Raw genomic sequence first — 13,727 nt, forward strand, 5'->3', positions numbered from 1 at the left:
ACCCGGATTTGATCAGATAGCCTCATCTTAAGGTTCTTTTGTGAAGGTCGAAAGTACAAAAAGCCTTGGTGGATAGCACCAACAACAGCACATCTGTCTGAGCCGTTCTACAGCAAGCACTTCTTTGTGTCTTGGAAAAGTACTGTTAGGAACAAAATATCTCATCTGCAGGGCTTCTGTCATCATAAAGCACTGAGAAAACAACATGTTATGAGCATATGGTTATGTTTGTTGTGCTTCTTGCTGAATATAAAAGAAAATAAGAGAAAACACTGAAAAGGAATCACTGAACGACTGAGAAACCATCCATAAGCTGGGTTTGGTGGAAATGGTTCATAGACTTAACGTGCAAGTGCAACACTTGAATAAAATAATGACAAGCTGTAGGAGAAACTAGCATAGATAAAATTTCCATGGGGATGTCTCACCTTTGATTATGCATTGTTACAAATCATCTTTACTTGACATATACAAAATTATTTTCACATTTGTCATAATATAAGTGAATCCTTTTAATGATTATTTTGATGTATTTAACAATGTTAGCTTTGTAGAAGTTACATTTGAACGTGTTGGTGCTGGAGACATGCATACATTTCTCTGTTACGGGTGTTGCTATTGTTTGCTGTATTTTTAAATTTTATATTAAATGATTGCTTTGCAATTACAAGCAGAGGTTTCCAATGAAATATCAAATGGGCCAGCATTCAGGAACGCCTTTTCGTTACTTACACCTGGATCAGAATCTGAAGTCTGGCCCTGTAATTAGCAAGTCACACTTAAAAACTGAATGCATTAATTGGAAATCTTAATTAAATTTACCTTGGAAGAAACACACCCCAAATAATGATAATTAAAAATATGTTGGAAGTGGTTTTTTCATGTTTCTTTGTCTTTGATTACTTTGTTTTTTGGGGATTTTTTTAACCCCTAAAGTTGAAGGTGGAGTCACTCCGAATAGGATAAAATGATTCTGTAGTATTTTCTTCTCATTGTGATAATAGTATCACATTATAATAAAGAAATAGTTTAAATAATGGAAGATACATTTTAGATGTAACAGTTTATTTCCCTTATTGTGTAAGATTGCTCTTAAGAATATGGATGAACACGGCAGTTTGACGGAATGACTTGATAAAATTTTGTGCAAACCAGCATTCTTAGCTTGCTGCTCCCTGGTTCAGCATGTGGTGTAGAAGCAGTTTAACTGTTAAGGTTTCTCCTGCGTGAGCTGAGGAAAGCACCTTTGAGATCTGTGAATTCCACAAACTGCATTAGTTCTTGACTTTGCAATTGGTCCTTTCTCATTTATGAAATTAACATCTTTTTTTTACAGCTTAAATAATAGAGTGAAAATAGTATATTAGAGGCTTAATAAAGTAAAAGAATAACTGTACCTCAGCAGTGTGAACAGCATGGTTCCAGTATGCATGTCCCATATATGTATATATGAGTGTGTGTATGTATGTGTGCACACGCACACATCAATGGCATCTTCTCTTATTTGCCAGATATATCAAGCAGAATTGTAGATTTTCAAAAAGTCATAGCAGAACTTTCTTTACTAATAAGAAAAAACCCAAACTTTTGTGCCTGATGGAAGTTGCTGGCATCTTTCCGAACAGGTTCTCTAATGGTCTTGTTTCACCATGGCAACCAATATGGAGGTGCTGGCTCAGCAGGTAGTGGAGACTCAGCAGGTGGCTGAGGTGAGTGACAGATGATATCACAACAGTTGGTATATGAGATTTTGAAATTAAAAACATATTAGGGCGTTCCTGCTGTTTACAGTTAAGCATGAACTGAACAGAAGATCTTTATAGAAAAGTGTTGCTTTACAGTTGAGGACAAGCATGAAACCAGTGCAACTGGGATGTATTTTGTTCACCCTACTTTGTTCTGGTGTCCCCCGTATTAGGAATGCAAGTAGGAAGTTCAACATGAGCTATAGAGAAACTTGGCTGTATTATAAATTGTTTAAAAAATTAATACAACAAAATTTCTTGTCATTTGATCATTAGATTGACCATTTTGGACATGGAAAGCTTTTGCTCCTAATTTGAATTGTAATCTAGATCCACCACAGCGTTTGAAGTTACCTGTTTTACGTATGTGCTAGATTGAATTTACAGTAAGGTGGTTAATTTAAATCAGGTTTTATATTTTGTGCCTACATTTAAAAGAAAAAAAGCACAAAACCTACTTAAAGTGATATTAAGTGATGTCTTGATGCATATTCACTGCAGCTTGGATGATCAACAGCTGAAAATTTTAAATCAACTCATAAACTGCAAGTATTCATGGCCATAGAAAATAATTTATTTATCTCCTTCACTATGCAAAATTTCAGTCAAAAAATAAACTGGTTCTTTTGTCTGATTAAAATTACTCCGTTTAATATCCTTCAAGTTTGCTGTGATTTTTTTGTACGGTTACATAATTAAGGGATTTAAAAAATAATAAAGGGCAAATGGGCTGAGAGACCTCTATAGATAAGGCCACTTTTCAGACATTAGTTTGGAGTTTCCTTTCACCTATTGAGCTAAAATTACACCTGTATATTAAAACATATTTTTAGTTCAAGAAGAAGCTCTATGTAAGAAGAAAATATAAGTTTAATTATGTTTTTAGAAGTGGATTTGAGATTCCCTACTCAGAAGTACTTTTTCAAAAAAGAAATTTTGTTCTTTTTAGCATGGAAAATGGCCTAGTGAGTGTCCTGGAAGTAACATCTGTGGAATAGTTTAAAAAAGCTTCCTAAGTTTCACAGTGAAAACCGACAAGAGATTTTTCGCTCTAGTTTTCTGTACCAGGTATGAATTTGGCAAGCTGCATTTTTAAAAAACACTTCCAAATATACTTTGAAATAGAAACCTGCAATAGAAATACTGACAGACTTTATACTATTTTGGTAGAACTTGGGTGCTGTAATAACATCTAAAGCACATAAAATATGTGACATTTGTAATTCCTCGTGCAGGAAATGCACCGTGGTAACATAGTGTGATGGTTGTATCTTGCCACTGGAGAGATCGCTCCATCTCAAGAGTGTATGAAGCTCTGTGATTTCTTCCTGGCCGGTGGGTAAATAGAGGGCTTCATCTCTTTATAGTATTCAGCTGCTGCTTAAATTATATGCCTGTCCACTGCATAACACCATGAAAACTTTGTTCATGGAAAACCAGTTGTAAGCAGCACTATCTTGTTAGGAATTCATTAATACTATGACCATGTTGATACTGAATCATTTCCTTATGAATGGCTGGCTGGCTGCCTGCTATTTGTGTCTTCCATCAGGTAATACAGGTAAATAAATTACTAGTTTCCTTGAAATATGCTAAAATTCCATATTTGTACTCACCATATCTTAGAAAAAATGTAGAATCAAACTTGGCACTGGCTTTAAAAAATGAGAGATTTGCAGAGTATCATATTTTTTATCGATGAAAATTAAATGGAGTAAGGGAGTCATTGATCATGCCCTGAATTTCAGGTTATGAGCTGTGAGAGACAAGTTGCAAACCGGATAACCTAATGCAAATATTAGCAGCTTTAGCTGTATCTGCATCACTTTTTCAATATAATTGCCACATATGTAGTGTGCATGGGTTTGCTGAGAACTATGATGCCAAACGCCAAATCAGACTGGCATGCAAGTAGGCTACATGTTGTTTCTCTTTCTTGAGCAATAGTTCATCAGCTTTGTTTTTCATGAAACTGAATGTATCACAGAAGTTGCTAAGTGTGCTCCAGTATTGCATGTATTTTTGTACTTATTCTATTTTTAGGACTTTTAAAAATTGTTCTTTTAATGGTTTCAAATGTTTTCACTGCTTTTGCTTGCTTCTGCTTTATAAAGTGTTGCTTGTTTAATTTTTTTTCCAATTGTGCATTTCTGAACAGATTGGATTAGAGTTCCATTTTTAGTGTTTGAAGTTGCCATTACTTACAGTTCATGAAACTAAAGAACAGAGAGCAGCTAGGGGGTTTGGAGGGAATTTCAGCAGTTTCTCCTCATCCTGAGCAGCTTTTGAAAAGCAGAAAAAATACTTAAGCCTTAATGCAAAAATACGTAATGCTGCTTTTCTCAAGTATTTGTTTAGTACTGTCACTGTGCAGTATACAAGTGGCCTAGGTTCAGTTCCAGCACCAACTTAGATTTGACTTGAACACCATTCAAGAAAAATGTGTTTGGTTTTGAAGTAGAGGTGCATTCCCTGTGTAGTACCTGTGATTTTAATGCAAAATTTTAAAAAATTTTAAACAGAGCTGGGGCGGGGGGGCTGGAAATAAGGGCAGTTTCATCTTTCCAACAGCAGCTCTGGTGTGACCAGTAATAATTTTTAGTAGTTGCTAAAACTGTCTTCTGCCAGCTCTCTGACAGCCACAAACTACCACAAACTATTCCTGGTGCATCCTTTTTCCCATCAGAGGCTATAGGGAGAGAGTCACATGAGGTGACTATTGAGCCCTGTGCTTCCTGGATCTTGTTTATGACAGCTGCATTGCTAGAGAATTTTCAGTTGCTTTCGATTTCCTCAGTATCCTGATAGGAAACTATCAAAGTCTTGAGCCTTTCTGAAAGCATGTTTTGCCATGGAGCTCAAAAAATATGGATGTCTTTGTCACATAAAATATTTTCTTGACCCTCTTCAGACATCTCTGATATGCTACATCATAAATAGTTCAGCAATTCAGATTTTGGTCTAGATTAAGACAGTGTGCTGGAAAAGGAGAGTGGAAACACTGTTGTTTTGATGGAATAAGTTTTTACTTTGTTTTAAGAATTAATGAAGTGTGACATAAGACCCTTTAATATTTTACTGCTATCATTGGCCACTTGCTCATTTCTGATGATTTTTCAAGGTGGAGCTTTGATGCAAAGTCGTCTCAAACAATATTTGGTTCAAATACAGCTTTTCTCAAGTTCCTGTTAACGGTAAAAGACCCAGACGTAGCATGAGCCTGAGAGGTATCTCACACAAAGTGCACATGGGAGCAAGGAGATGCTGCCGGGTTTAAGCAGTTTGTCAGCCTCTGAACTGAAGACTGTTACCACATGTGGCATAGCTGATGGTATAATAAAAGCATGGGGTGTTATGTGAGACCTGGTCTGAGATTTTCTTTAGCATGCAGATACGCCAGGTGCAGCTTCTTCCGCGACTTTTTATGTGCTATAAAAGGTCTTGCACTGGCATCCTATTAGGGCAGTTAAACTAGAGTTCTTCTAGTGGTAAATTCGAATTTGATCTGCCATTCTACAAAGGACCCAAGTGGTCAGGAGAGCTCATTCCAAAGAGAGTAACTGAAACTTTTTTTAGATATCTCTTACACCTGTGAAAGAAATATAATTGGACATATGTTTTTTGTTAAAGCCTATTATTAATTTAATAGCTAAAGATACTCATTAGGAAAAATATCTATAGAAAAATAAATCTTTCTGATTTGATTTGAGTTCCATTATAAAATGGGAAAAATATTAATAATTTAAACAGAAGAAACCAAATTTAATTTTGCCAGCCTTCAAAAGCACTTAATTGGCAAATACTTGGTTTTAGTTTAATGACAAAAAAGGTAGATACATATGTGTTTAAGCGTATTTTTATATTGCTTGAGCTTTGTGCAGATCTTCTATGTCACTTAAGGCAAATCATTATTAATTTCTATAAACTTCAGCATATGACATTATTGCTAGTGATACTTACTGGTTTGAGAGCCCAAGCAATTGTATTTTAGATCCAAATAATTCTTCTACACTAGATCACAGTTAGTTGGCCTAACATTTACACTGCACCCCTTCTGTAAATACACTCTTGTAGGTAACTATGTATAGATACTATTTTTAGAGAGATGTACAATAGATGATTGTGTTTTCTGTCAAGTAAATTGCCTAATTTCAATAGTGAGCACATTTCTGTGCTAAGGAGTCATTGAAATTAGATTAAAATACTAATGCTCCTTAGACACCTACATTATTCATTTGCTGCAGAAACTTTTGTAGTGAAAGTCCACTGGATTTTGCTGTTTATTGTTGTTAATTGGTTTATTGTTGTTTATAAGTTTATTGTTGTAAAACCTGTCAAGTACATGGTCACTTTCTCAAAATTTCATGTACTATAACTTTTAACAAATTTAACTTCTGAAGAACTTAAAAATATCTTCTGTTTTCATCCATTTGCCAGCTTTCACTGCAGCCTGATAAGAATGTTTTTTTGTGGAATGAACTTCTAAGGCTAAAGATGCTCTACAGGGAATCTGATGGATTTTCCTTTCAACTTTGCTAATTCGAAATTAATTATCTCGAGTGTGTTCACATGGCACACACAGGACCAGGGGATCAGGCCCAGCCAGCATGGGTTTAGGAAAGGCAGGTCCTGCCTCACCAACCTGATCTCATTTTATGATGAGGTGACCCACCTAGTGGATGAAGGAAAGGCTGTGGATGTGACCACCTGTGTTTCAGCAAAGCCTTTGATACTGTCTCCCAGCATTCTCCCAGAGAGGCTGCAGCCCGTGACTTGGACAGGTGCATCTTTGTTGGGTTAAGAACTGGGGCCAGAGAGTGGTGAGGAATGGTGCCACATCCAGTATTCAGTCACTAGTGGGGTTCTTCAGGGCTCAGTTTTGGGCCCAGTTCTGTTTCATATCTTTATGGATGACCTGGATGAGAGGATTGAGGCCGAGGCCAATAGTGTGAGGTTCAACAAGGCCATGGGCTGGGTCCTGCTGTTACCACAACCCCACACAGCACTCCAGGCTTTGGGCAGGGTGGCTGGAAAGCCACTCAATGGGAAAGAGTCTGCAGGTGCTGGTTGACAGTGGCTGAGTGTGAGCTGGGTGTGCCCAGGTCACACAAGAAGGCCAATGGCATCCTGGCTTGGATCAAGAACAGCATGGCCAGCAGGACCAGGGTAGTGATTATCGCTCAGTGCTGGCCACTGGTGAGGCCACACCTCAAATCTTGGGGTCAGTTCTGGGCCCCTCACTGCAAGAAAGGCATTGAGGGGCTGGAGCATGTCCAGAAAAGAGCAAAGGAGCTGGAAAACGGTCTGGAGAGTCAGTCATTGAGGAGTGACTGAGTGACCTGGGTTTGTTTGGCCTGGAGAAAAGGAGGCTCAGGGGGGACCTTCTCAATCTCTACAACTCCCTGACAGGAGGGTGGAGCCAGGTGGGGGACAAAAGGAAATGGCCTCAAATTGTGTCACAGGAGGTTCAGGTTGAACATACTTTGCAAACCCAGAAAAAGACGTGGTTGTTTAGTTCAAAAATGTTTAAAGAATTTCCATGCAGGTACCTTATAGCTAGCTGTCTGTCTGTCTGTCTTTCTGTCTTTCTCCGTGAACAACATGGAAGAATAGACTATTTTTATTTCCAAGCTGCCTGCAGTACATTGTGGTGTAAGGTTTGAAGATGCATCAAAGAAAGGCTAAGGATTCTACAACTAAACAACTGTAAAACAGTTTAAAAAGACCTTCTTGCTCTAATTTAGACCTTTTAAAGGGTGCATAGCTTAGTTAATAATTTGGGGTAGAAGAAGATCATCAATTAAAGTGTCCTCTAAGAGTCTGGATTTTTGGGAGTCTTTTTTCTCACCTAGGTATATTGTTTTCTGCAGCTGAAAGCTTTGAATAGTCCAATAATTAGAAGACTCCTCTAATTCTACATCTCTCCTGTGTATTTTCCTCATTTAACATGCAACTTCTGTGACCTGTGTATTAAAGATAATTAGAGATTGTATGTTCAATTTAGATTATACTTTTACAGCATATTGGACAACTTATGGTACAGGCAATAGGGGAGTAGAATGGTGTGGCTTCATTAAGTCTAGTGTATTTTAATACCTCTTCCCCAAAGAGACTGTAGTCCATGTTCCTTGCTATCCAAACTGTTTTTTCTTTCTTTATTCTCTGTATATTAAACAAAGATTTTTCAAAGCAAGCTAAAATTGACACTACCCTATTGTCCAGCTGTACAAGTTTTGATATAATTCCAAGATTGCTTAAAAGAGGATTTAATAAAAACAACTTGTGACCATCCTGGTTTTGGACATGTTACTGCAGATAACAGGTTCACAGTATGGTTTGGGTTGGATGAGACCGTCAAGAATGTCTAGCCCAACTCCCTGCCATGGGCAGGGACACCTTCCACTATCCCAGGGTGCTCCAAGCCCCATCCAGCATGGCCTTGGACACTTCCAGGGATCCAGGGGCAGCCACAGTTTCTCTGGGCAACCTCTGCCAGGGCCTCAGCACCCTCACAGGGAAAAATTTCTCCCCAATATCCAATCTATATGTTATCTTGCATGTTTAATTCAACATTTTAACATTTTTGCTCTGAAAACAGCTTTGTGAGGGCTGTTTTTCAAGCTTTTTCTGGGTATCCAGAACTAGATTTGGATTATAGTTTGGTACTCTAGAATGATATGGAATAGAACAAGAAACAGTAGTATTCAGAAGTAGTGCCAAAGTTAATCTCTGTCATTCAAAAGTACTTAAAAATTACTAAAAGGGGAACTACTTAACATTTTACATTATTTATATATGATGTATTTGATTTTTACAGAAGCAAAAAATGAGACATGTATAATCAAAAGTTGAAAAAAAGTATTTCTGCATTTCAGTAAGCTAAAGGATCATACAGAGTGGTGGTGGTAGTGGTGGTTTGGTTTTGTGAGGTTCACTCCATTTCCAGAAAAAGAAAATATTCTGATAATTCATTGAAAGCAGATCCAAGTTGGTTTAATGACTGTAACCTTTCCAGTAAATATAGATTCTATACTGTAGGGCTATCTGATCTTTTTAAAATATAGGTATTTTTTAAAGTGTTCAATACCTTAAGAGTGAATTAAAATTCTGTGTGTTATTTCCAGGTGCCGACTGTTCAGACTTCGCTATCTGAATCACCAGTGATGACCAGCCCTTCCCAGCGTATCCAGATCATTTCCACAGACTCCTCTGTAGCTTCACCACAACGCATTCAGGTAAAAATCCATTAATTAACCAACTATCACATCTTCTCTTTTTTTCTCCTCCTCCCACTTAGCTTTATGCAAAAGCATGCTAAAGACTATGGAATACTTCCTTTAAGTTTCGTGAGAACAGATCATTTTTAGTGAAAACCAAAATTCTTTCTCCCTCAGCATTTATTTGTGCTGACCAAATGGCTGTATACAATAGTTACATTGATGGTGTAGCCAGTCAGGAGTATTTACAGGGGTTAAACCTAGTCTACACAAGCAAATCTCCTGAGCCCTGGCCACAGCAAAGGGTCAGACATTATCAACAGAACATCAGAGATCACCTCCAGGTACATTCTTCCTCCCACTTATTTAGGAGCCAGTAGGAGATTGACCTATTCAGCACAAAATTGGCCTTCGGGAAGGCTGCACAGTGGCTCTTTGTTAACAGTAGATAATAAAAAGATGTCATTAATGTACCAGAATGTATGCAGTGGCAAATTATATAGGACTTACTAAATTTTAATGAAATACTTGTGCATATTGATATGGTTACTCTACCAGGCAAAATAGAGATCATGCTACCAGACAACTGTATCAGAAACAGAAACCTTCCATCATAAGAGAATCTTGAGAATCAGAGGGTGAAACAATAAGGCTGCCTGATTCCATCTTTTGTTGATAACTTTAGGGAGTAACATCTTACATAAAATGTGTAGGGAAAAAATGCATAGGTAAATGTTAACTGGAGAAAATCTCCTTAGTGACATTTATAAGAAAAAATTGGCCAGAGCTTCATAATTTTTCACTGATATAATTCTGAGATGGAAAGAAAGGTTTTAAAACATAAAATTTACTGTGGTCATTAATTTCTTCAATATTTTACAGATTGTGACAGATCAGCAAACAGGTCAGAAAATTCAAATAGTGACAGCAGTGGATTCAGCTGTGTCTCCAAAGCAACAGTTCATTTTAGCTAGTCCAGATGGAACTGGTGCAGGAAAGGTGATCTTGGCAGCACCTGAGACATCTAATGCCAAACAGCTTATCTTTGCCACCACAGACAACATTGTGCCGGGCAGAATTCAGGTAAATACAGTAGTTTAGATAAACCATGAAATTTTGGTTTTAATTTTTTTTTTGTTTCTAAATTAAGTCTAAATCACTGTAAGACCAATTGCAGTAGTTTTCTCATGACATGGATCAGACATACTAATTTTAGGCTTCATTGTTCAATCATAAATCTTTCAGTCTTTACGTTCTCCATTGCACTCATCATCCCTCATTGTGTGTTCTCATTCAAGTTCCAAAGACATAAGTGAGTACTTAAGATAGGGCTTGTGAGAAGTGCCTGGATTTCTCAGTCTGCTCAAGATTCACAGATACACAGAGATAAAACTCACCTGAGCAAATTTACATGAGTTCATAGTTTACATTCAGTATCAAGACATTGCAATAAAGCCATTTAGATCAGAAGCTGTCCTCTGGTATGTTTTTTTGTGGGTCTTGAGCATAATCTACACCAACAGGAGCTTTGCAAAGCCAATGATGTAAACAATAATCTACCCCTAGTGAAATTTGAGATTTCTTCCTAGCAGTCTTAAAAAAAAAAGAATGAAACAAAAGAAAAAGTGCCTGGTCCCTCTTGTTACTGTTACAATGGAGAATATTTTAAAGGAAGAAGAGTCATTTTTACATAAATATTTTTTAAATTGTAATAACAGTCTTTTAAAATTCATTTTTCCATGCTAAATAGGATATCTGACATTACAGAGGGGTGGGGGTTTTAATTTTTTTCTTGGTTAAATGGAATGTTCAGAACAAAAGTTTTGGAATCCAAGGCCTTTGGAAGCTAAACTCTTTCTATGATAGATTTCAGCGCCAGGCAATCCCCTCTGATAGTAGCTAGAGAAGAGGTAGATGGTAACAGCATCTGAAAGCCAACTGTCTTTGGCTAAAATATAGCAGCTGTTTGAGAGTATTTGCAAGAAGGGAAAAATACTGTTGATTGCACAAGTGAGGATACATTTGTGCTGAACAAAGCTAGCAGTTTTATTTGTAATTTGTTTTGATATGACTGTTTCAAAAGTCTCGGTTGAGAGTAAGAACTATTGAGAGTAAGAACTCCCATTAAATTGCATTTTGTACTACTTAATTTGATTTCATGTCATACTTACTCATAAATTCAGTCCCCTCTTCTTAGCTGATACACCAATCTTGTTCTGTAGGCAAAGCTCCTTACCTTCATGTCTGGCTAATTACATCTTTTTGTTCTGGAATTTTGCTTTAGATAGTGACAGACTCCGCTTCAGTGGAACGTCTGCTAGGAAAAACTGATGTTCAGCGGCCGCAGGTAGTAGAATATTGTGTAGTCTGTGGTGATAAAGCATCAGGTAAGGAAGCATACAAAGTGGTATTGAAGAAACTTGCTTGAAAGGATGACTGGGATGAAGAGATGATTCTTCATGTGCTTTAACTGATTTTAGCTATGCTGATGGCAAAAGCAATTGGGTTTTTAAATGGAAAAATATACAAAATATATATTTTGTGTATCTATACACAAAAAATAGCCAAACTCTGCTTGGAAGAATATTGGGTTTTTTCCTTGAACTGAAGCATATGATAAATTGGCTGAAAGATAAAATAATGACTAAATAGCTCCTGGTAATGGAAAAAGACTACTTGAAGCATGTAGTCAAATTCCCCACAGTGATGGGCAACCATGAAATAAACATGTCACCTAAAAAAGTCTAACTACTCCATGAAAATGCTTCTTAGTGCTCTCTAACAAACTTAACACTTCCTGGTAGATTTTGTTCTACTACTATCACAAAACAAGGCAAGTAGAGATCACGTGAATCCTCAGTGTTCCAGATCCATGCACTAACAATGAGTCTCAAGATAAAATTTCTGTATTAGTCAAGGGAGTGTACTGTGCTTTCATGCTAGAGAGAAGACACCCTTCTGTCTCTTTTTCTCACTTTCTTTTACTTCTTTAAGCGTTTATGTAATAAAAAACAGTACCATGATTGATATAGACAGGAAATTTAAATGAAGATTGCATTTTAAATTTTGTTGTAAAATTACTTGTTTTCTGAAATTACTTGAGCTTTTAGCCAGTACATTCTCTAAATGTATCCTATCGTCTGTAACAGCAGAGAGAATTATGTCTGTACTTAGGCAGAATGGGAGCTACCCCTTCATCGACTGCACATTCAAACATAGGCTTAGCCTTCCTCTCTTCTCTCCACTCTCTCACCAAAACCCCTGACAGTAGGTAAACCAGAAATATCTTGTGAGACTGTAATAATGCTTTCATGGTCCAAAAGCTTGGTACAGATACAAAACAAATTTAAAGGTTGACTTAGTGTTTTACTTGCTTAAAATAAATATTTCTATGCTAAAATATAAGTAATTTCCACCTGGTAACAATATATATGTTTCCTAGGTCGTCACTATGGTGCTGTCAGTTGTGAGGGATGCAAAGGTTTCTTTAAAAGGAGTGTAAGGAAGAATTTGACCTACAGTTGTCGTAGCAACCAGGACTGTATCATCAATAAACACCATCGGAATCGATGCCAGTTTTGTAGGCTTAAGAAATGTCTAGAGATGGGCATGAAAATGGAATGTGAGTGTTAAGTACTCAATGTGATACTGTGCCTACTGAATAACAAATATGTGGACTACTACTTTCTAGTGTGTTCTCTCTGTTTTGGTATATGTTGCTCACAGGAAACAGAGCTTTTTGGCAGTGTCTAGTGCACCTTTCTTTCATCACCATTTTATGTCTGAGGTGCAGTAGTGGTTTGTTTTGAACCACGTCTCCAGGTACTGTTGTCTTTGAGGAGCCCAGTTACAGCCTCAATTAGAATGCATGTTAGAAACACATTGTACGTTTATAATACAAAATATTTGGACACGGATCGACACGAATCTGCGTCTAATATTCTGGTTTGAGAATCTGCTTTCCTACCAGATTATTTTTGTGGCTTTTTCAACCAGTGATGGAAGTGGTTAGTCTTTTTTCTCCCCTTCTAAAATTTTTATGTTAATTTGGTTATTTGTGAGCTTCTATGAGGCACTGTATAAACTGTCATATGTTTTAAAATATGCTTTCATGTTTGTATGCAGTACTTCATACATTTCCAGTGCTAGCAGCCAAAACACTTGTTTCAATTTATTTTGTTTTCAGTTTGTATTACCTGTTCTTGAATTTAGCACTTTGTGAAACTGTTATGAGGTTGTTTTGTGATCTGATCTAAGCAGGAAAATTCCAACCACTGAGTTCAAGGGAGGCAGAACTTTAGGCTGTAAATAGGGAGATAATTGTTGTATCACTCTGAAACTCCAGACCTGTTGTGATGATTCTGGTGCTTTGCACACAATGTGCTGAATATAAGACAAGACGTTTGTACAAGAAAAGCTGCTGGAGTTCCAGAAAGTAAACCTTTCTTAGCCCAGTACGATGAGGGTATATGTTTATTGACTTCACTGACTTTGGGTCAGGTTTCTGATTAATAATTACGTATCCATCACGCCAACAAATTTGATATACCAGCTTTAAGCCCCTATATTTTGCTGATAGGAACAATATTAGCAAAATAAAATCAGGAACTAAGTAACTCCTTGCTGGTTATGAAGATGACTTTCTGTAATATGTTTAATAATAGTGTTTTAATATTATAAGGATACACTTTTCACTTTCTTTAAAAGTTACAAAGTAACTGATTCTTACTATTTTTATTAAACAATTTGCTACACTAGTTTGGCA

The 13,727-nt window shown here is 36.9% G+C and overlaps 1 protein-coding gene across 1 annotated transcript in view; it reads left to right on the plus strand.

Annotated features, from left to right (window-relative positions):
• The window catches only part of NR2C2 (nuclear receptor subfamily 2 group C member 2), a 37,850-nt gene that overhangs the window by 2,043 nt on the left and 22,080 nt on the right, over nucleotides 1-13,727 (plus strand). The window contains 5 exon segments of the mRNA XM_032120408.1: nucleotides 1,626-1,709; nucleotides 8,870-8,980; nucleotides 9,845-10,045; nucleotides 11,247-11,349; nucleotides 12,405-12,584. Of these exon segments, the coding sequence (XP_031976299.1) occupies nucleotides 1,650-1,709; nucleotides 8,870-8,980; nucleotides 9,845-10,045; nucleotides 11,247-11,349; nucleotides 12,405-12,584 (655 nt within the window). The 5' untranslated portion in view covers nucleotides 1,626-1,649.

The sequence above is a fragment of the Corvus moneduloides genome, chromosome 11 (genome assembly GCF_009650955.1).
Source record: "Corvus moneduloides isolate bCorMon1 chromosome 11, bCorMon1.pri, whole genome shotgun sequence".
Lineage (NCBI taxonomy): Eukaryota > Metazoa > Chordata > Aves > Passeriformes > Corvidae > Corvus > Corvus moneduloides.